This window comes from Phaethon lepturus, unplaced genomic scaffold (assembly GCF_000687285.1).
Source record: "Phaethon lepturus isolate BGI_N335 unplaced genomic scaffold, ASM68728v1 scaffold3152, whole genome shotgun sequence".
NCBI lineage: Eukaryota > Metazoa > Chordata > Aves > Phaethontiformes > Phaethontidae > Phaethon > Phaethon lepturus.
This window is the reverse complement of record NW_010521064.1, coordinates 57731-82179: the sequence shown is the minus strand read 5'-3', so window position 1 is coordinate 82179 and position 24449 is coordinate 57731. Positions and strand designations below refer to the sequence as shown.

General features: G+C 41.8%; 1 protein-coding gene across 1 annotated transcript in view; it reads left to right on the top strand.

The window, feature by feature from the left end:
* Positions 1 to 24449, top strand: part of DAB1 (Dab, reelin signal transducer, homolog 1 (Drosophila)) — a 66375-nt gene that overhangs the window by 27557 nt on the left and 14369 nt on the right. Inside the window, exons 4-8 of the mRNA XM_010297588.1 lie at positions 9940 to 10071; positions 10698 to 10817; positions 11409 to 11447; positions 12722 to 12787; positions 17376 to 17435. Coding sequence (XP_010295890.1) covers positions 9940 to 10071; positions 10698 to 10817; positions 11409 to 11447; positions 12722 to 12787; positions 17376 to 17435 — 417 coding nt within the window. The remainder of the gene's footprint in view (positions 1 to 9939; positions 10072 to 10697; positions 10818 to 11408; positions 11448 to 12721; positions 12788 to 17375; positions 17436 to 24449) is intronic.

The following is a 24449-nucleotide window of genomic DNA, read 5'->3' as shown; positions in this document are numbered from 1 at the left end:
TCTCTTTGAGGTTTGCCTTTTACATTTTTTTCTTATATTAGGGCTCAAATACTGCACGTGCTCATTGTGTTGCTACGGAAGCTTTATATCCTAGGTTAAGTGTCTGTTGTGGGACCTGAGCAAATGAGAGAGTGGCACATTTGTGGGATTATCTGAATTTTTTTCATACATGCAACGGTAACTCGAAGAAAACAGTTTCCCCTCTTTTTTCTGTAGGAAGACTGAAAATAAAACGGAATGAAGTGCCATGTAGGACCAGGATAGATAGTTAATGATACCCTTTCTCAATTGTAAAGCTCATCGCTCCAGAGCCATCTTTCGCTGACCTGCAGGTACACCGAGTCCATCATCAGCCTCCAGGCACCTTCACGGCCGTCATTATAAAGCTCTGTGATTGTACACCTCCGGTTATGGAATAATCTGAAATTTTACAATATTGATAGAGGTTGTTCCCTAGTCTTTTCAGAAGGTCTGCCATAGCCTCACAGGCCGGTTCTGCATTGGGAAGAATATCCAGCAGCTCAGACATGTCTGCTGGGAACCAGGAGGATTTCTCATGATAAAGAATTCTGGCAAAAGTAGTAGTAAAGGGTGACTCCAGGATGAAAAGCTTTACCGTTTATGGTACTGAAAGGTAAACTCAAGTGTTTCTCATAAGCAAACCAATGTCTGTGGTAAGAGACATTTCAGGATGTCTCCTTTGGCTGGTACTGTATATTTATTTGTTGGCCACTAGAAAATTAAACCATTAGAAATGAAGAGTTGGGCTGAATGGATTTTGTCCAATTCTTTACTGTGCCACTTGAAACCAATCTGTCGTTGTGGAACATGGGATTTCTTGCTTGTATGCTTTGGTTTATTTCTGATTATGAAATCACTTTTGTATTTGAAAGATATAAAACATTGTGCTGTCTGAACTTCACAACTTTTTAACTTTCATTTTCAATTGGCTCACGAGCATGACCTTGCACAGTTGGTGAATTCGTAGAGTCTTCTTCTATTTTTATTCTTCTCTGTACATATGTTTTCTCTCAGCCCTCTTTAAAGTCTTACTAAATTGGTGTGAGTATCTGGGAGACAGATAGATAAATATAAAATAAATCCCTTTTGTCCTTTTCCCCCTTTTCTAGAGAAGTTTGTAACGTTATGGCGGTAGATTTATGGTTAAAGAAAGTCGCTGTTTGATGACTATCCAGTGCAACTTAAATTTTAGTATTGCCAGCATGAGTGGGATTTTTGGGATCTTTGCAAGCTCGGCTTTATAGGGTTTGCATGACAAATCAATAGAGTCACAGGCTGGTTTTCACTGATGAGCTTTTCAAATCAGAGGCTACAAGAAGAGGGTGGGTCATAATGCTTGCTGAATCTGAAGCAGTTAAGATCTGAGACACCTAAAGCCAAAAACGTACCTCCAAAGCTCCTAGGAGTTGTGTGAAGGAGTTTCTTGTGCTGTTCATGTAAATCAATTTCAGGAGGTGAAGAATATTGGTGTAAAGGAACCAAACGCTGTAAAAGTAAAGGCTTCTCAAAAGACAGTCACAGGCTGTAAAGATGAACACAATAAAAACACGGAGAGGCTCAGTGATACTGTAACGAGCTCGCTGCCTCATTACTGAATATCGTGCTGCCTCAGATTCAAGATTTAATCAGTAAGAGTTTTACAAGCTTCAGAGTGTATCAGGAAGAAATTCAAGGCATGGTCAGAGGTGCTACGTTTAGGCTGTATGCAAGCTTTGGCTTGAGAGTAGAGGGCAATATTGGCATATTTATGGCTATTTTGATCTACGGACCATTTTGCAAAAGGTGAGGAGGCAGGGGATCAGGGGGAATGCACTTGGACAGATGTGTTACAGCCCTGGAAATCCAGCGGGGGCCGCTGGGCAGCTGCCGTCGCAAAGAATAAAGTAATATCCTTACGGGAGAGTATTGTTATTTGTACACCACATTGAAATAGTGAAACGGCACGGTAAAACAATTTATTGTAGTCTGTGGGTGGTCCATACAGTTGCCATATTGCATTACTGAGCTGGTTATGGCCTAGTGCGGCCACTGACTTTAGTATCAAGGACCGGGTTTGCTGCTTGTTGGTATTCCTTTGCAAATCCCTCTTTGTTTTAACCGCCCTGATAAAACAATGACTGTGTCCATAAGAAAATAGTACGAGACTCATGGGAGAGGTCCAGCATCACGGCTTTAGTGTAGCGCATTTGTCTTTCAAAAGCTCTGTGAAAATGTTTCCTTGCCCTTTAGGATTTTCTTTGTCCTGGAACAATATTTGCAAGTACGTATTTTAAATATAAGTTGGGATTAATATTAATTGGACAAGGGGTTTAGATTTAGCTAGCTACTTTCACTCCTGGTACAATAACAAATCGAAAAGCCTTTGAAGTGAAGATAGGAAATTGGCCCTATGTGCGTTCCGGCTTTTTGTCCCTTTCACAAGTTCATCTATCTAATACATGGATCTTCCGCATGAGCAACTTAGCACTCGCTTCCTAAGACAATGAACAAGAACTAAATTCTTACCCGGTCTTTGTCAGACATTGTTACAAATTACGAGAGCGAGACAGAAGTTGATTACCTTGGTGGTGTTCTCTTTCAGAAATCGGGTTCTTGGAACGTCCGGCTAGCTCAGTGTCATAGGTCCGCTCGTCACCGTTAGCCTAGCGCCTGGCAGAGCTGAGCCCCGCTAGCGCAGCTGCCTGCCGGCGAGGGCCGGGGTCTCGGGTGAGGGCAGCCTCAGGCCAGCCGAGAGCACCGCTGCACGTGCGTATCGCAGGAGGCTCACGGACACGCGTGTGCTCTCTTAAGAATTTGCTGCTCTTGCTCCCCAGGTAAGGTGGAGCCAGTACCAGGATACTTCCATCATCAAGGGAAGGAAGCAGTAAGGATTAATTCAGGTTGTAGCCGAGGCTGAAGCACTCTTTTAAGCTGTCTTCCTGAGTCCCACCAAACAGGCTCATACCTGGGGTGCTTCCGCTGAGGGCTTGCCTTGATATCTGGTGAATTGGAGCGTGCAGACTGAGCTTAGTCTGGCACTTGGAGACTTGCTAATCCTTACGCATACAGTTATGCTCCCTGACTTTCGTCCTTCCTGACTCAGCCGCACGTTGCCACGTGGGCTTGGGAAGTCACGTCATCTGTTTGTGCTTCACTCTGCTCAGTTGCAGGAAGAGAATGGCTTCAAGAGTTTATTATTATTGTTATTCAGAAGAAAATTAATTTACACGTCTTTTGGGTGCTTTGCTGTGTCACAGCCAGACTGCCGACCCCCTTGGAAGGACTGAGCATGCGTGGTGACTGGGGCTAAATCTGTCTCGATTCTTTATCAGCGCCGTATTTTATGTGCCCTTTTGTGATACCTAGACCAGGCTTTCATCTGCATATAATCTGAAAGTGTGCTTTTTGTGCCAAGTGTTTTTATTGCAAAGCCTGCATGCTGAAACGCCTTGTAGAAGTCGGCAGTTGGAAAAGTCAGTCCTTAGGTTATTGTCTGCAAAATCAGTGTGTATGAAAGAAGCACAGGGATTAAACAGACCGACTTTCTTTGTGAAGACACGTTTAAAAGCTGCCATCTGAGAAGTCTCTTCAGGGTTGGAGGACACTCCAGAGGTTATGTTTTCCTTTTCTGCTCCTATTCTTGTTGTTTGGTTGGGTTTTTTTCAGATGGGAAGTCCCTAACCTATTGCTCAGCCCAAACTCCATGAGTGGCTTTGGGTCAAAAAGATTCGGGGCTGGACCCTTTATTTTGGCTGTGTAGTACGTGTTCAGTCTCCTTCAGCGGAAGGGTTCAGTTCTCAGGCCGTGGTATGTTCAGTTTATACTCTTTTATGGTCAGAACTGGTCATCTTGGCCAGCGCCTGGAAATGCCTCCTGATGCCGAGATCTCCGTAACCACAAGAGATTTCTAGTGGGTTTTGCTTTTCAAGTATTCACATGTGACATTTATTTTTGAAAGCTGAAGTGATACCTTGTTCCAAGACTGCTTGCTGTTTGAGTAAGAATTCAGTATTTTGATAATTTGCTAAGCTTAAACTCTACCACTCTCTTCCTTTTTTTAGATCAAACTAGACTAAATTTTCCACTTGGTGTAGTAAATGCTTATATAACAGATTTTTTGGTCTATCAAATGTTTACCCACACCACCACCACATTTAAGCCAAATTACTGTGATCTGTCATATATTGTTTATTCTGCTGTCCTCTCCCCATGGACATGCAGCTGGAGTACCTGTCATGGTAGGATCTGAAATACAATGTTTCCTCTCATGCCTTTTGTTTAGACATATCGTTTCTAAAGCTGTTTCTCTTGTGAGTTATTTTTCCTCCTTTCCTCAGATGGCCCCTTTTGTGTTATATGGCCTGGGTGAACTCCTCCCCTCTTGCCTTTCTGACCAGTTAGAGCAAAATCCAAACAATTTTTTGTGTTCATCTTTGGAAAATAGGCCACAATAGTAGGAAAGAAACAGGATACTGAAAAGCATCTGCCCAGCGGAGCAGAGGATGCTGCAGCAGTAACGCCACGATTTGCAGCGGGCTGTCACCGAGTGGGAAAGCAGCAGCAGCGATGAATTCCCAAGGTGTGTTGCAAAGCCTTGCCAGGTTGGATTTAGCTGCCTCTGACAGCAATCTGCAAGTTCTGTCTCTTCGTTTACACTTCAGCCACATCCACAATGCCGGTGAAATTATTCTGCACGTGCTCAGAAGCCATGGGGAGGCAGGGAAAGGCTGCGGGCGGACACGCCGACGGCGGCAGGGGAGCAGTTGGCTTTTTGGGTGGATGAGCTCTGTCACCATCCCTGCTCTCGGTCGCCCTGTGCTGTGTCCAGCAGTAGTTCGCAGGGAGTTTGGAGTCATCGGCAGCTGTAGCTCTGTAACACACCAAGCTGCCTCCTCTTCCCTATTTCAGATTAAGCTAAAAATTTCGGCAGTGGTTAGGGGAAGGCTTGCCGCATTTCCCCCATCTGCTCGTTCCCCGCGTGTCTTGGTAGGCTGGTGCCTTGACACCCCATCTGCCGCCTAAACACTAAGTTCCAGAAAACAAGACAAAAAAGTTTGTGGTGCAAATACAATTTACTGATTCATTTTCCATTTCACTGGCATTTGAGATCGTTGACTTTTTCCCCAAGTTGTCTATACAGAGTCCCACTGAAACGCGCTTGTCTCTGGGCAGAAAGGAAGTGGACTTACTGCTTACCAGGTATCCATATGCCATTGATGGGTACCAGGAAAAACTCTGTGCTAGCAAGAGGTTTTTGGGGGTTTGGGTGGGGTTTTTTTTAGTTGTCTACATGCAGGGGACTGCTTTCCATCCTTGTCTGAAAGCTGTAAAACTGGACAGGTCTGCGGTTTGAATCTGCAGCTGTAGAGAGTTTAGGTGTTTCACATCTGCTCCCTAAGCATGCGTTTGGACTGGGGGGGTGATGGTGGAGATGAGCAGCTCCAGAGCACCTCTACTATGTGCTTTTTAACGGAACAGCTGGGAAGCATTGCAGCACAAACGTAGGCAATTAGAGAAACGCTTGTGACCAGCTGTTGTCCCCGTGATCCCTGCAAATCTCCGCTCGACCAAACGGGAATTGTAAGGAAGTGGCCATGAAGAATATTTGGCAGAGTGCCGTAGCGTGTGCGTCTTGAGCACCGCTAACGAACGCAGCAGCCTCCTGGCTGTAGCGGAGGAGCTGGCCGCGCGTCTGTACCGCTCCCGTGTTTCTTGCCATGGGACCAAATTCATCTCGGAACCACTCACATGTTTTACAGTTCATTGTTTTCACTTAATGTGTTGCAGTAAAGAACGGTCAGCGTGCTGTTGCACTTCTGGCTTGCTAAGCTTCTCGTTAAGGCACTGCTGTAATTTTCCATGTTACAGTCAGGTTCTAAGATCTGTTCGGTAGTCTTCCTAAACACATGGGGTCTGATTTCCTCGAGTGCTGCTGAGCTTTCACAGCATGAGTTGGTGTATGGGGGACTTGCGTGTAGAGAGTGGCGTGACTAAAACTATAGTTCATAAAGTTATTTTATTATGAGTCCATTCAGGATTTTGCAGTTTGGTGGGTAACTTTGATGTTTGGGGAGATTTTTGTGACACGCAGAATATATTACTGCTTACTCAAATGCGATGGAAGTCAAGGGACAGGAATGGAAGTGCAGGGGATGCTCGGGCCAGGCTGTCACCCACACCCCCGTGTCGATAGCGTGGAATGTAGAACCGCGGAGCCATCGGCTGGTAGCAGCTGCCTGAGAGTGGGCTCACCCTTCGGTGGTTCAGGGTGAAAGGCTGTGCAACTTACATCCCTGTGAAACTTGTTCTTGTAGATACAGTATTGTATGGTACATGCTTCCTGCGTTTGGTGGGGCAGCTTCTACAGGCGGCTTCGCAGGGTATTTTTTGTTGTGGCTCTTACCACTGTGCCCCAGGCTCCACTAAATAGACAACCTCATTAAAAGAGAAATAGTGATAGTAAAGCAGTGACTTTCTCATGCCATCTAACTCACATATTTGACATGATTGCTGGACCCTCCAAGTACTTAATTGATTGACTTAATTGATTTAGTGGCACTGGAGGCTACAGCATGGAAATAAAGGGGCAAGATGAGGATAAGGGGTGAAAAAATTTATGATAGGTGCCAAGCAGCCTGAGGGAAATTAGAAATGCTACAGATCTCAGAGGCAGCTAAATCAATTCAATGTGATGTACAGGGAGCAACCTGGGGGAAGAGGAGAAGCAGGAGATAGAATGGAGAAAAGGAGAGAAAATAATGGCTGGTGGGAGAGGCCGGAGTAAACTTAAGGGGAAGAGGGAAGACAGCAGCCTTGGTGGAGGTGGGTGTTTTGGACTTTAACACCAGGAAAAAACTTCCTGGTGTATGAATAAAATAGAGTGGTGACATCATGTCTAGCCTAAAAAGGAGGACTCGTGCATTTTCTTAGTTACCTGGGTTGAGAGTTTATCTGGGCTTCCATTTAAAATCCTTGACATTTGCCACAGTGACTAAAGTCACAGGAGACCTATAATAATTTGGATTGTATGTACAGTGGACTTTTTTAACAACTGAAGCTTAAATGTTGAATTACTTTCTAATCTGTGCTATATTTAATTGACGATATTGAACCATAACACAAATTAAGTCTTCTCTATAATTTGTTCTGTCATCCTGCAGCCCTCCAAAACAATGTGATACTTCACTTATGAATTGGTAAATGGCTCGTAGCAGCACTCAGCAAAGATACAGTAAAAACATGAAATAGCGTGTGATGGAATCCATCAGCATGGGCATACGGGGGTGACATAAACATCCCTGAGTTATGGAATAATTCTGTTATGTGACCCACTAGAGACAGGATTAAGTCATGGTAAAACCTTGACGATATTTTAAAAAAAAAAAAAAAAAAAAAGAGGCTGGGGAGAAAGTGGGGCAGATCAGCTTGTGAATATTAACTGTTGAGCACTGACCAGCAGTTCTGCTGTAAGGAATTTTCTGTGGCTTTTGTTTCATTTCCTTTCAGGACTGTTCATGTCAAGTATCCAGAGGGTGGTTACATGTGAGCAGTTACAAACCGAGGGATAAAGATGGTATTTCCATTGGTTGGTCTTATTTTACAGGACAGCTTAATCCGTGCGAACGCACCAGATGCAAATTAATCAAAACACGCAAAGACCGTATATTTATAGATAGCCTGAATTGTAAGTCTCTGTCGGGTGGCTGGATGAGATGGTGTTTCTCCTCCTGCTGTCCTTTACTGCAGTGCACGTGTTGCTGCGGTGAAGGGCTCTGCGGCGTCCTGGGCAGGCTGCGCCCTTCAAACGAAGATCTGCAGAACGAGTGCAGTTCTGGTCTTGCATTTTACGGCGGTAAATCTCTACTGACTGCAACAGGAGTCTCCTTTCTGCTTTGCAAGAGCAAAGAGTCAGGCACTCGTTAAATAATATTTAGAATAGAGCATTGGAATATGTAGAAAGGACACATGGGATCAGTCAAGGGCTATGAAAACACAGGTTCAAAGGAGTGCTTGTATCTACATTTGGGTACAGATGCGTGTATGTAACGTTGTATTTCGTGTGTACGTTCCAGCTCGGTACCCCTCAAACAAATGAAAAACTCTTGCTCAACACTCCATATAGTAAAGTATGTAAAAGGATAATGTTTCAGTCACCTTTACTTAATTTGTACTTCTATTGATACCGTATGTAAAATATCATAACCATTAAAAAGATAATGATTTTCAAATGGTTAATGAGGGTTCCCAAATAAATTGGAGTGTCTCCATCTGCTGTCTTACATTGTGGGTGATACTTTTCCATGGTAGAATGATCTTCAAATTTAATTCCATGAGGAAGGAATCTGATCACAGTTTAATTTCAGTGCAAAATGCTGTCTTGCAATCAATAAAGCAATGTCAAAGAACTTTGATTTAATAGGAGCCAGAGATAACGTTCACTGTCATATGCAGAATAGAGAGATGGGAACATTTCATTTCATTGTAACAGATAGCATGCAACTTGGTTTTCAGAAAAACCTAATAAATCAATATCCCTGTATTATCTAAGTAAGATCCCATCATTAATTTTAAATGCTTAACGCGTTGGGGGAGTCTGAAGCGTACCTTCAGCTTAGCCACGTTCAGCCTGAAGTCAATGGCAACACTTCCATTTTCCTTATGAGCAAACAATCTTGATCTTGGGAAGTTCGAAGTCATTTACTGTGAGATGAAAATGAAAAATGTCCAGTCTTTTGTTTTATATGTAGTCATCTGTCTCTTGCATGCTGCATCTCCTTTTAAATTTCAATCCGTGTTCTACTGAAGTCTCATCGCTTGTCACTTGCCCTGCACTTGCTCAGCCTTTTCTCTTCCACACACACATGGATCCTCTCCAGTTTTGAATTTTAAAATGTTTGGGGTTTTTTTTAACTCTAACTGGTTGTTTAGAGATTGCCTGGATATCACGCTGATTTTCGAAATGTGCTTTTCTCAAAACCAGCAGGAGTCTGGACCTCGAAAGAATTTTTGAGGCTTCGCCTGCTCTCAGAAATAGCATTATCCCTAGAGGATATAAGAGCAGGTCAATGTATCAGAAGGTAGAAATTCACACTAAAAGATTGTTTCAGATAAACTTTTCAAGGACACTATTCTAAGTAGAAATACTTAAGTATTACTTCGGTAATCAAATACTATTTAGGCCGAAGCAAGGAAGATGCTGGCACTCTGACACATGCTTATAGGAGTTTCAGATTCATGTCCTGGTTCTGGGGAGAGTTTTACTCATACATTTAGAACAAAATGAGTCTTTTTATTATTACAATTAACCAAAGCGGGTTTTTAAATAAAATGTGAACTTTTGCATTTAACATTGATTTCAAGTTGGCTAATTGCATTTCCATGAATTTTCTGGTAAAAACAAATTTTTGGAGTTCGGTTGCTGCTTTAAATGAAATACATTTGCTGGCTGATGCGGAGTGTGGCAGAGATGAAGCAAGTCTGGTGCCGATTCTTAGAGAAATTGGAAATCTCAGCTCTAGCTCTGCAGCCCCTGCAGATCACGTTGTCCACAGGCTCGCCCTGTATGAAGCTACAGGTGGCTGCTGCTGCTTCTTTTATATACCTGCAAACATTGATTCTGTACCTAGGATGCTGTGTAGGTGATAGCTAGATAAACGTGATATTTTCTGTTGAATTACATCTCGCCAAAAGATACCAAGAAAAATACTCTATTGCAGCTTTTAGTCAAATTATTAAAGCAAGTCAAGTTTGGCTAGATTTTGAAAAGAGCTTAAAGAATTCAGATACTAATTGATTTTGATACCTGGTCTTTTACGTTTAGTTTAATTCCACAGGTGTACCGAGATCCAGGTAAAGCAGAGAAATGAAAGATAAATTATACAGCGTTTTAATGGAACATTTTGATGGCTATTTCTTGCTGTGTTGTGTTTTTTTTAATAGCTACTACAGCACCACCATGCAGTTCATGAAATTTCATACATCGCAAAGGATATCACAGACCATCGAGCGTTTGGATATGTATGTGGAAAGGAGGGAAATCATAGATTTGTGGCAATAAAAACAGCCCAAGCAGTAAGTATCAGATCGCTGTCATTTTCTGCAGTGTAACTCAACAGAAAAGGTGTGTTCGTAAGAAGCTCTTCAAGAGGCCAATCTTCTACTGTTCATGATTGTGCTAGATATGTCACAAGTGTCTGCTTAGATGTTCTTAAATAGCAAATTAATGAAACCAGCTTGGGAAAAAAGGAACGTGTTTCACTATTTCTAGTTTTTCGTGATGTGTTTTTCATAATTAGTTACTGTTTTCCTTTGCAACTAAACTAGGCTGGATACAGATACATTTGGTTACAGTCCTATACTCATCTAAACAGAAAGTAATAGATACCAAATAGCTACTTTGCATATAGTCTACCATAATTTCATTGTATGAGAAACCACTAATAAATATACTTTTGTATTCCTATATATACCTTGTATATTCATAATGCATGTTATAGCCATAATTATCGTTATAATAATAATTAAGTTGCAAATATAGTTAGTTTGATAGAAATTAACCCCAGCCTGGATGCTAAGGTAGAAATTAACTCTGTATGAAGTTCTCTCCCATTGTGGAGATGCTGTAGCTGCTCTGTCAGCAGGATGGGATAAGGTATTTTCCCATATAGAAACCCTTCTTCCTGTTTTTGCTTCCGTAGGCTGAACCTGTAATTCTGGACTTGCGAGACCTGTTTCAGCTCATCTATGAACTGAAACAAAGGGAAGAAATGGAAAAAAAGGCACAAAAGGACAAACAGTGTGAACAAGCGGTATACCAGGTACACACATAAGCTTTGGCTACTGCCAAGAAAAGTACGGTTTGAAGTATCCCCCAAAGTTGCTCCAAAGAGGCCCTGAGCAGCCTCAGTATTTCCTAACAGCAATGGGTTTGAACGTTGCTGGCTTCAAATGGACAAATACAAACCGAACGGCCATCGTGAGCTCAGAAGTAGGATTAAGCAGTGATGAAAGCTATCCCTTGAGCTATGATATAACAAGTCTAGCAACTGGAAATGATCTGTTCATTTCCCATGTAGTGTTTCTTCTAATTCAGGAGGAAAACTTTGATGAAGGTCAGTGTGTTGTCAGTTTTTTAACAGCGTCTAATACTTTAGGGGAGATTCAGTATACTTCTAAATGTGTGTATTTGAATCAAATCAAATAAGGTGCGGATTGTTAAACTCGGGAACTTGAATAAAGTTACTTTGTACAATGATGTGACTTTATCTATATACTAAAGAACAAAAACTATATACTTACCTGCCCATTTTGCTTATTTCTTTGCTGTCCTTTAATTTCTGAATACAGTTCTTTTATCTCTACTGTTTATGTTCTTTGCTTTTACTGCCTGTCCTCTTACTTTGCTGTAGACAATTTTGGAAGAAGATGTAGAAGATCCTGTATACCAGGTAATTTCTGAAGCTGTGTGGCCTTGGAGTTTCAGAAAATGGCTAGATGTATGTTATCTTCAAACACAGCCAGAACCTTTAACACGATGTTTTGAAATTTGCTGAGATAGGTCTTCTGAGAAACTTGTGAAGAAAGTAGGCTATTTAGAGATTAAGCTGTAAGTAATAGCACAATTTAGATGCAATTAGAATTAGATGCAACATTTCCTAAAATATGGCTTGTGAGTCCAGAATTTAAGTTTCCCAAGTGAGATTTGTCGTAATTTTTAATACAAACTCTAACTGAAAAGAGAGTTACTTTGAGAATAAGGAAGGTGACATGTTGTGCTAGTAGTAATAAATTGATGTTTTGACTTCTGTGGGGCCAGAATTTAATTCAGAGGGTGAATATTTGGAAAAAAACAACAGTGGAATTCATGTTATAACACACTCCCTTGTTGGTGTTTGGGTTATGATTTAATAATAGGGCTGAAATTTAAGTCGTCGAAGCAAAATGTCTGGGGGTAAAGATGATTATCAGAAATACGTCAATATATTCATGTCTGATACCCTACTGAGTGTGAGAAGAAAAAGATGTCGTTTCATTCTCATGTTTTTGTGCTGAAACAAAATATATGATAGCTTACTTTTTTTCCCCTGGAGATTTCATGTTCTTCCACTTAAGGCATGTCAGTGGGAGGCACGCTGAAAGAAACCGATTCAACCATTAGTGATCATTGAACAGTGCCTAAGGTGCATCAGGAAAGATGATAAGAATTAGGACGCCCTAAATTACTATTCAGCTTTTATAATGTCAGGAGTTTTACTTTGTGCTCCTCACAATAAAGCAAGAACCTGAAAATGAAAAGTGTTGTGACAGCCTTTTGCCATGTGGCCATTTACATGAGCACCAGCCTATTCTTCCAGTTTGGATTTAGCTTTTTTATTCATAGATAATAAATATATGTGGAAATAATTGCCATTATGTAAAAGAGGCAAAATTCACGTTGACTTCAGAAAATTAATATTGAGCCATAGGCGGTCTCCCTAGTGAGAAGGAATTAGGAAGTTGCTCTAATGATCATTAGAGGAGATTTAGGTCTATTCATTGCCAGTTTATGAAATATGAAACAACCTTACTCGGCGCTTTCCAACAACCCGGTTGTCCTGCTGCCAGCCTGTACTTTGAACTTGTTTCTTTAATGCCTGCCTGTGTTTTTACGTGGAATTCCAAATCGCCTTTTTCCCTTCTGTTTCATCTTTTGACTTTTCCTCTCTGGCGGCTGGTGTAATAGTACATTGTGTTTGAGGCTGGACACGAGCCAATCCGTGAGCCTGAAACGGAAGAAAACATTTATCAGGTATAAAATCGCTAACTTCGGTGTTTTCATTGCAACGATTGCAAGCATTTAGTAAAATACATTTCATATATAGTTCGCTTTTCTTAGTTTCATTCATGACAAAAATGTCTGGCATTTCATTCTGATGACATGACATGAATAATCTGCCGGTCTCTGTGATTTTTATGTTGTTTGTCATTTCAGCTTCTGCAAATTTTATTAACTTTGTCAACATATGAAGGGTCTTAAACTTTTGAGTACACCATATAAGGTGGTAAATAGTGGATGCTCCTTTTTTCTGTTAATTTTTTGACACTTTTTACACCTGTTCTAAGAAATGGATGCTGAAATCTGATAGAGGGCAGACCATTCAAGCAGTTCACATTTTGATGGTACTGCTCTTCTTTCGAGTTTAACCAAGGAAATAACCGAGCAAAACCAAAACTGACCTCTCAACAGATATCTCCCAGACTGGGGAAAATATTTTCAGAGTGCATGCGTTGTCTTAGAGCCCAAGCTTATGTTCTTCACACTGACAAAAAATTGCGTTGAAAACAATATAAAATAATCTTTTGTCGTTCAGTTTATCCTCAAGGGATCAGCACAGGGTTTATTAAAATATAATGTAATTCATTTTGTATCACATACTAGAGGCAAATCTGGAGATAGACAGAAATCTCTGTATGCTGTAAGAAAATTGTGATTTGTATGGAGGGGAAGGAGATTCAAGCAGTGATTAAGCATTTCCTCTAGCTGTACTAGACGTTGAACTGCTAATAGGAAAAGCTTTTTTAAGGTGGACAAGTAGCAGGGATAGAACACAAAGAAAAAAGGGAAAGGTATTTTTTTAAGTAATGAGAAGAGGTAGGAAGATAATAGAAAAAATGCAAGGGTAGAGTAGCTGTAAGCCAAACTAGAAAGAAGCTAAGTGGGAAAGGGAAATGCAAGTTAAACATTAGAAAATAACTATCTTCTAGACTCCATCACAGGGTCATTAAGATGAGATTCATTTAACTGTTGATTTCCTGGCACCCTGCCACACAGACTGGAATAAGCATCTTTCTGCATATCTAGATCAAGACATGCAAAGCTCTCAAGGTGAGAGTATGCCTAAGGATGAAAATTTTCTACTGCATAGTGTTGAAAGTTTGACTATTTTCAGGAAAGCAGTTTGTTAATAAATTACTACTCTAGTTGTCAGTTTTATGCTAGAAACAAAAATCCCATGACAACTACATTCAGAGAAAAAAATTCTGATTGTTGTTCATCCAAGTGCGAAGCTTTCGGTGACGCTGGGGAGGAGTACCGGTGGAAGCAAGCAAAACGGGGTCATCGCTCCCCGTGTTTGGAGATCTTAGAGCAAACTGGTAGGTAGGGAAGAAGTAGGAACTGTGTTCGGAGGAATGGCCTAAAAACCAGGAGGATTCTCTGGACATTTTCTTAAAATGGAAATCGAAGGTGATAAGGAGATAGTGAGGCCTTGCCTCATCTCGCGGTACTGCTCTTACTGTCCCGGAATTCACCAGAAAATTTCTCAAGGCTTCATGACAGTGCCTGGATGTGATGAAGTTTTTATTCTCACAGTGACACACAGAAAATACCTGTGATACATAATATACTGTACTCTTAGTACGTGCAGTCTAGCATTGTCCTTCTCTGTATTTACTACCCGCAACCTGTACTGAATTCAGTAAATGCTGAGATTAGGGAGCTGTGAGTCTTTTTCTGTTATCTATGGCAGTTGGCAGATGCTGAAGGGTTGCTGCTGTAGACGTGCCCAGAGCCACGAGCTTCCTAGGTCCCGTGGACTTCTTTAGCTCTTGGCTTGCTATAAATCTGGGTTCCTACAACTCAGATCTTACACTTGGATCACTAGCAGAATTGTTTCTCTTACAAGATCTTGATGATCTCAGAAGCATCCAGGCTACTATTAAAAATGAAATTGGAAAAGGTCTTCTCTTCTTTTTTGGGTTGTATGTTTGGTGGGTTTTTTTAGTTTGATGCAAATTGGTGCCAGCTTCTATTATTTACTACAAAACCTTCCCCACACTACACTTCAGTAAACATGTGTCTGCTCAACAAACTCATGCCAGCCTCGCTTCAGCCTCGCCAAATCTTCTTTCTTCTGGTGCTGCTCTGTTTTTTTCAACCAAGAGCTGATGGGCAAAGAGTCCATTTCTCCCTTGGTAGAAAAGATTCCTACCCAATGCGTAACTGAAGATGGAAGATACGTGCTGAAAGTGACAATTTATTTTTCTTTTTAACATGATAGAGGTCAGAATTTCCTTTTTAAGCATTCTTCCTCTGTCTGTCGCCTTTCTTTGATACATTACCCCAAAGACTGTCTGTGTCTGCTCTTTTAATATTGTCTGTCTATTTAAGTTGCTCTAATGTGTTAGTTATGCAAGGCTTTGGTCACTGAGCGTGTACCAATCCTCTCGCCTAATGTTGGATTTCTTAATGGCATCTCTTTGCCTGTCCATTGTTTTAAGGTAGTGAGGTGGGGATGGGGTTTTGTTAGGTGGCTTTGTATTGTGAATGTAGCAGCATTGGTCTCTACCGAGAGGCAAGTTCAGCTCCATCAGGAGTTGACAACCTCAGATGGGGGTTTCTGAGTTGCGGTGCTTATGTTGCTGGTAAGATGCAAGTACGTCAAAATGGTTCACAGCCTGTCACAGAGCCAGAGCCGTCAGCAGCAGTAGTGCTGGGACTTCTTTGCTGATACAGCTATTCAAACAAAAAACAGGACAAATCCCTTGCAGACACCCAGTCTAAGTAGCGATGCAAAAAAGCGTGATGATACGTGGCAAGCAAAGACAACAGGAAGACAGGCAATACCAAGTTGGGAGAGAAGAATGTCTTTCAGAAAAGTTTCTCTGTCTTGATATTAGAAGTCAGGAGCTTTTCTCTAACATAATTATAAGCTGGAGTAAAAAAGGAGGGATCGATAGAGCAGGGAAATGCTCCTTCCACAATAAGCTGTGGATAGAGGTGTGCAAACGGGGATGACTTCGTGGAAAAGTTGCAGGGAGGAAGAGGAGAATGACTGATGGGGAACCTTCCCAGAGAGAAAAAAGTGCACCCTGATGATAGTTTACAGTTTATCTTACCACATTTGTCCTCTTTTTACAAAGACTAAGCTTTGCAGTGACCTCTAAATAGACCATTATTGGTTTCTGCTCTTACACTGTCACTTAAAGCTCTCTTTCTTTACAGAGACATGTTATTTCCATGAAATTGAATTGTTCCACTCTTACCAGTTTCACATATCTAATGTGATAGGTGGTTTTAGTGGAAGTGGCCAGTACTTTGAGAAAACCAAGGCAAGCAAGTCATTCAGGGGTAGGAATAGAATAGATCTTTTAAAAAGCTTGTTCAGTTTCTGACGGTTCTGTGCTCATGCTCTTGAGAAACTTCTGCAATGAGAAGATGCACCGTTTCCCATAAAGACTTTGATGTTTAAACATAGGCGAGAGAATGTGTGAACAGTGGAGAGAGTTTTTTAAATATTATACAGAATAAGAAACAATAGCACATCTCAATGAATAAGTAACATTCCTTCAGCTTCCGCTAAACCAGTCCTACTCTAACACTAGAACTCTTAAGATATTTATTGTCAAACAAAAAGGTAATCATTTTGTCATACCTGCAATGCTATTTCTCCTATTGACCTGCGAGGTTGCATTAGTGTCTGGAATGTAACCTTCTTCTGCTGAACGCCCTTGTTCGGTGGAGAAGTAGCACTGATTCACTTGAAGCATTCGTGTCTGTTTAGAGCATGTTTTTATTGTTCTTTTTGCTTGTGTCATCTACAATAGCTGTTCAGTGCTTCTAAGAAGGAAAAGAAATTTAACCACAAGTTAGAAATATGTAAATCAACAGCCCTTAGGCAAGCAAAGCCCAGTATTACAAAGTGACTGAGTTTACCTGAGTAGGCTATAAATGCCCAAGGTGTAAATCACGACTGTTGACTCAACTAAATACTTGCCCAGAATTTTTAGGTGTGTCATCCCCTGTCCATGCGAGGCTGTTGACTTCAGCTCCCGGGCTGTGTGAGTGATCATGCAGGCTCACACCCTGACAGGCTGGTACCTCCGTAGTGACATTGCAGCATTGTAACCAAACATCGCTTAGAGCAGCTGCAGGGCCCCGTCACTGCAGGGGTTAAATGAATTGGAAGGAAGAAATCTAACGCCATAGGCCAAACGTCTCTTTCCCTCAGATCGGTAACTCTGCTCTGGATCTCTGCTGTGGAGGAAGATGACATACTGACCTGATCATGATTTACGTGTCCGTCTTCCAACCCCCAAGTAAAATGAAAAAAACAACTATTTAAGTAGGAAGGAGATCCAAGTGCACCTGGACTTAATGCAACCAAACTTAACTGAGAATGAAGATCTCATTTCTGAACGCTACTCGGCTTTAGGATTTAAAAAATTCATAAGGATGTTTGATTTCTTCAGTATTGTCTCCATTAATGTTACTGCTTAAATGAAAAGGGAACCATCCTTGATTCATTAGGATTAAATTACTATCCTGTACAGTTGCAGATTTCAATTTTTTGATGTTTTTTCCTGTTTATGACCTCAGTTTTCATTTGCTGTTGCAGGTTCCTACCAGCCAAAAGAAGGAGGGTGTTTATGATGTGCCAAAAAGTCAACCTGTAAGTGTAAGTATCTTCCCTATTTATATGCAGTGAAGGTGTGTTTCTTTGTTTTTGATGTTGTATGTAAGATATGTTACGTTCCTTGTGAGGGGAATTTTATCAGTGATGTGTTATGGGTTGATTGGCTTGGTTCAGAGTAACCAGGGTTGTAATGTCACTTATCCATCTCATTCATTACTTAAGTCTCCTGTCTGTCTTTTCCAACTCATTCTTATGAAAGTCACCATTTATAAATGTGTTATCTGTGGTTAAGAGTCGACAGTGAGCCTTCTGCGTGTCAACACCTGAGTCGTTGCTGCCTGGATTAAGAGGGTTCCTCTATTGGTGTACGCGGTTTATCACTCTGAGTGAGCATGGGCTGCATTTTCTCCCGTGTGCTCTGTCAGAGCCGTACTTTGTATATTGTGCTCCTTACAGCTTGGGTTAGTAGGACAGTGGGGGAGGCCAGGTCTGAATAGAGTGTGGGTCGAGAGAAGTAGCATTAAGAAAAGGTATGTCAGAACATTGTCTGTGACCTCTACAGTGATTTTCTGCGACTACAATGTCTACACCTCTCAAAAGACTTCCCGGTGAATAGAGTGTGCTGATAGGTAAAGATTGCATAAGGAGCTTCAAATCAAATGTTACCCCCAAAACAATGGGAATTTGCATTAAAATTACTCTTCCGTTATTTGGGAAAAAACAAACCTAACATACACCACAGAAAGGCAATTATTCTTCCAATGAAACCAACTTCTCTGGTAGCTTGGTAAGAGCTGTAGAGTTTTAGGACAGAGGTATGTGTAATTACCATTGGTTTAAACAGCTGTGGGAAACTCTGAAAGGAACTACAGCAAAATTAAGCGTACAAAAAGACCTCACTCAGCAAATTCCTGAATGGCAGAACCCTTGTTCTATGTATCGCATTTATTTCCTGGTTATTACGGGCTGTAATCAGCAATTAGAGTTCCTTCTAATATTGCTATGTATTATTTCTGTAGTGCTCCAAGTATACAAGAGGCTACGGGTCAATACAGACTGTCAACTTAATTCTTTCTGTCCTGTGCCTTGCATGAACAGTTGACTCTATTCAAAAATAGGGATAATATGCTGTTATATCCAAATGGCACCATTCCCCTCCTGTGTAGTAGCATTTTGAAGAGGTGAAACATTTATCCCCAGAATGCACAAGCAATGGTATCCAGTGGTTGAGAGGAGAAGTGGAGTGAGACATGCCTTAGCAACAAGGCATGCATTTGCTGAAGGGTGGGTTATACTGCTTAATATATATGTATGCTGTAAGTGCCTCGAGAAATTGTTCACTTGTGTTCATTACATGGAAAATTAGTATTTCGGAGGATTTGTGTGAGAATGGAGAAAACCAACGGAAAAGGTCAGGAATTTCAGTCTGCTGTAAGCATGGGAAAAATGCCTGTATTCAAGGGGGAGAGAGACTCCTTTAACATAAGGATGTGGTAACTTGCACAGCTTGGGCTGAGCACGGAGCCTGAGATGCCGAATAAAAAAGATGAATGCTGGGGAGGGGTGGGGGGGCTGGATGGGGGCCTGAATGGTGACACTTCTGTGGTTTGCACAAACAAACAAAACTTGCCATAAATATTTCATGATAAACCACTGGGAAGAGGGAGGCATCATTGTGTTGCCTGGGAAAATCTAGTAAAATAACTCACATTGCATAACTAATTAAGGTATTTGCAGACAAGCAATAGCTGTAGGTTTTTTCACTCATTTCTCATATAGTTCAGTGTTACAAATTTTCTGCTCTACATTTCCTGCGACTTTTTTATTATTCCTTCAGCGACATTTCAAATTTACTCTGGGTATAGTCCATAATTTAGGTCGTTGCAGTATGACTGGGTGTACAGTACACTTGCAGTCACATCTGCAGACACTTTAGTATTAGACTGTCCTGGTAAAGAGCATGACTGGGAGATACGGGGCATGTGGAACCTACTCTGTAATCATCAAATATATTTAATCTGTCATCTCCATGAAGCTGGTTGCAGATTTTTTTTTTTTGCCATTTCACGGTTAAATTTAAAACGATTAGAGCTTTTTCTCCAAACAAGTCATGTACTTTAATTTATGAAGAAAAACAGACAAAAAAACAGAGGAAGAAATGAAGATATGAGATGAAGAAATACATAGGTGAGATTTTGTTTCACCTTTTTATCAGTATGTATTAAAAAAAGAAAAGAAAAGCAGCAATAGCTCTTAAAATCAGCAATTTAATATTCCACTGCCCATCTGATTTATTGCTCACCATTCCACATCTGAGACTGACTGTCATTGAGACACTTGCCATAATTTTTTTTTTTTTTTTTTTTTTTCATTTTATAGCCGTCATTGTTATATAAACCTCTAAAATTCAATCTGAGGGCAAATAATCTAGCTCATGTACCTGGTTTAAACATATAAGGACACTTTCTTTATTAGGTGATGGTGCTTTCATTAATTTCCTAATTGATGAATAAAGAAGCTTTTTTTTAGCTCCTCATAGGTTTTAGGCACCGTGAATTCTCTCTCCCAACAAGAAATGTAACACTTAATAAAAACGCAGCAAATTTTGCTTGACTTCAGCCTGAATTGCCCACGTTCCCTGGACAGAGATCAGTTTTTCCACCTTGGGATTGTTTTCCTCCGGTGTGTTCTCAGGCAAGTTATCTCTAGTCTCCGCACGTAGAAGTGAGGGATATCGAAGTAGTCATCTAGGTGCCCTCCACCCTTGATTCTCTGTAGCCAGTGGAGAGAAATAGCCGCTTCACGGGGAAATTCTTCCTGTCTGTGTGAGGTGTCCCTTGCAGGTGGAGATAAATGTATGTCTGGATGTTGTTCTTTCGTGCTGCAGAGGAACTTTAAATGACTTGCAGGTATGATAACTTCTAAATAGTTAGGCTTAGGTGGGGTGAGATCTGCCACACTGCAGAAACGAAAAGCCAGAATCCTTTTTTCGAAGGCTGCTTTGAAACTGGGAAGTGTAATTCATACTGATTTTTCAATAACGTAGGCTTCCTAAGAAACCAGAACTGTTTGGGCAGATATTTCTCTGTGCATATGGGATCCTGTTGTGGCTGAAGGTGTGAAGCATCCTCGTGGCAGTGTCACCCACAGAAGGGTTCAACATGGTATATGCATTTGAGATAGCCGATGTACTTGCACAAGGCTGTGCCGTTGTGCAAGGCCGTTTGTCAGAAGGTGTCAAAGTACTTCATCGTGTGACTCCTCATGATCTCTGGTACCACGTAACGTAAATACGGTGCAGATGAGATGGAAGGGAATGAGTCTCGGATCTCCGAATTTGAACGTACCCACTGAACTCAATTATGAGTGGTGGCTGGTTGCCAAATCACTGCTCTGACAGTGGGATGAGATTACTTACTCAACAAAATTCTTGTTATTTCCCCATCTCTTTGCTGCATCCCTTCCCAGCTAATCCTACTCTCCTGTAGATTTCCTCTGCTGGGCCTGCAGCTCAGCTCCAAACACACACTTTTCATGATATCCAGTATCCTCCCAGTATCTCTCCCTTCCTCTGTATCAAGCCACACTTAACTCTGTTCGTCCCTGTTTTCTCTCTGCTCCTTTCTTAGACCAATTCTCCTCCATTCACTGAGAACAGACATCAAGCCAGACAAAGAAAGCAAGCTTACCCCAAAGAGCTTGTGTTAAGTGGTAACGCTCCACATAGAAATCATGGTTCTGTATGTGAAATTAACTGTTCTAAAAAAGTGAAATGTTCAATGAGCTCCTGTTGTCATAATTTCCCATCGTCTCCCCATTATACATCCACATCAAGTTCTACCTGTCACGGTGTTTTTAGTAATAAGAGTCAGGCTGTAAATACCCTTCACAGAGACTGTCAGTCTCGTCACAATAAAGCCTTCTCCTCTCATAGAAATGTCTAAACTATCTGCTTACAATTTTATGAAGGCTTTCGAGCAACTCATCTTACTGCTCGACGTCGCTGACGCCTTACAGTGCAGGCAGTCACCTGGCCGGTACCAGCGACACGGAGAATATCAGCGGACGCGGGTGGAATGGAGAGGGGTAGTTTGGCTGCCCTAGGGACCAGGCATGGGAGGAGCAGATGAAGCTGGGCTGGACCTGAGGGCATTCGGGTCTAGAAGCCGTAAGGACTGCCTGGCCCTTCTGCCCCAACTAGGAAGCTGCGTTTGGGGAAGCTGAGTTTTACTTGTGGCTGGGGATACGGTGCCATTTGCAGGTCTGGTTTATTCAGGTCAGAGGAAGCGTGCCCGGCGTCATCAGGAAGGCATGGGCAGCCCTGGGCTCCGCCGGAGTGATGGCGTACCGAAATGTCCGGCAATAAAGTTGTTCAGAGCAGCTTTCCAGATAACTGAGCATCTGCTACAAAGCGAGTTCTTTCTGTGACACTGATCTGGAGAATTCAGGTCAGAGGAAGCGTGCCCGGCGTCATCAGGAAGGCATGGGCAGCCCTGGGCTCCGCCGGAGTGATGGCGTACCGAAACGTCCGGCAATAAAGTTGTTCAGAGCAGCTTTCCAGATAACTCTGAGCATCCGCTACAAAGCAAGTTCTTTCTGTGACACTGGTCTGGAGAAGAGCTTTGTAACTCTGGCTTTTCCCTAATTTTGCATCAGTGGCTTTACAGAAGCAACTTGCAGACTGGTGACGTTGACTTCAGCCTCTACAGTCAGACTTGCAGGATCAAATTTTCGAACATGAGAAGAGGGAGAGTGCGCAGACCCAGCCTCTGACCCCCTGTGCCTGCAAAGCCGTCCGCTGGAAGAGGCACCGGTGCTCAAAGACCCTACGCTCAGTTAACCCCCACCTACAAAGTTGAACAGCGTGGTGTGGGACGTGCCTTTTACACGTACGCAGCTCGTTGCTGCAAAGTTTGAAAATATATTAGTTTGTCACGGTAACGTCTCGTGGCATGGGTTTCTTTGGTGTTTTGGTGGGCCATTGTTATTTTTTGAGACCGAAGTGGATATACAAACCAGTATCGGTAGCGTAGACATTGCACTGACTATTCTGAGAGGATTTTGTGCGGTGCTGGAAACACCCCCTTCCTTTTTTCCCTTCCTTTGTGGTCAGAGGGGAGCTGCTGGCATTGCAGGAGGCCCCACATTCAGTTGGGTCTGGCTGATGCAGGAGAGGCAAATCCGCTGACGCCGTGGGACCGGTTTGGGATGTTGGGCAGGTAGCTGACGCACCTGTTTTGTTCGGACTTTGTGTTAGGTGTGCATGTCACCGCTCAAGGTCAGTCATTAGCTGTGATTTAATTACTTCTGCGTTGTAAGAGGTCACTTAAGTTTTGTCAAGGTGGTTTTTCCTTCCTTTTAGCAAGTGCCACGGGCCTCATCTTCTGCCGTTTTATACTTTCTGCTTCTGTTTATACCTGTGTGAAATGCAAGTCAAAAGTCTGAATAAAAGCCTTTTACCCTCACTCAGCGCTCGCACAAACAGCTATGCAGCTGATAGTTTGGAGTGGGTCCACCGCAAAAAACAACTTAAACACCTGAATTTTCACTAGCGGACTCTGTTCAGCTTCAGCTGAGGTGAGAGGATGGGTGTGAGACTTTGCTCAAATCCCCGTGCCTCTTTTCCAAGAACTAGTCAGCATTGGGGATGTTTCACAGACATCACAGCCAACACCTTGTGGCTACTGTACTTGGTGGGATGTTAGTTCACTGATCGACTGCTGTAATAACTGAATCTGTCCTTGTATTTTTTTGTTTGACTTTGTATCACTTTTTCCTTTTCTTTTTTTTTTTTTTAAACCTATTTTTTTCTGGGCACGTTTTGTGTTTTACTCCTTAATAAAAATTTTAATGGCACGGGAAGCAGAAACCAGGTCCTCCTCTCCAGTCTTTACAGATCATAGCATCTGTAACATAAAGTGATGAGGTTTCTTCATGTGTATTACATACGTACATAATGGCTTATGTAGGTCTTAGCACCTGAGCTCAAAGTTAGGGATATTTCAACTCATTCTTGAAAAATCCTTCTTGCAATGCCACATAGAACAAGAACATTCAAAAAGCTCTTAAAGGGAATTCAGTGTCTGATTTCCAACAATGTGGAGGGTTAGGTGTTGGAATTACTCTATTGTTATTGCGTAGACCATTTAAGATGATGAATCTTAGTCTGGATAGTTTCTGAACATTGAAAATATGCCCATGCAAAGTTCTGGTTTCAGTCCATCCATAATTTTATATCTAGCATGTCAAGTAGCAGGTTTTAATAGTGTAGGAATACTGTTTCACAGATGAGAATAAAATGTCCTGATTTAATCGTTCTTTCCTGTCACATTGATATTGTGGGCCACATCTTGAGCTCTTTTTGTCCCATAGGAGTTTGTCCTGCCAGCAGGCTTTCCATTCCTGCATTTGTAATAGCATTCCCTGAATGTGGTCCTATAAACCCTGTACCTCCAGCAGAATGATTACATGCTATCAAAGCACTGAACTTACTTTACTTCCTAGTGCAATCCTTTAGGATTTTGGGACATAATCCCATAGCGTGGGAAAGCTGTAATCCAGCAGCACTGCCCTTGAGCAGTTTTTCGTCATTCTTTCTCTGTTGGTATTGTACAAACATCAAGAAACAAGGAAGCGAGCAAAAGCTGCAGGTTTTGCCCTGGTGACACGGTTATCTTGTTGGGTACAGGTGACGTGGGTGTTAGTGTGGCAGTTTAGATTTGTACTTTAAATACAGAACTCGGGAAGTATAAATAAATGATAAATATTTCAGTGGCCCCTTACAGTTACGCAGCCTGTTAGGTTGCATGTCTCATGGCTTCATGTGTATTTGCATTCCTAAACTTACCTGGATTCCTCTACATTTTCTGGGGTAATGTTCTGTCCCTTTCGATATTCTCCAACGAGAGTGTAGCTGAACCATTGTCATTGATTGTGGATCAAAGTTCTGTTACATATAGTGAATTTTTTACTTTTATGTAATATGAGTGATGCAGATTTTATCTGATGGCTGCTGATACATTAAGTTGACAGCTGCACGTTGTATTGATTCCCTAC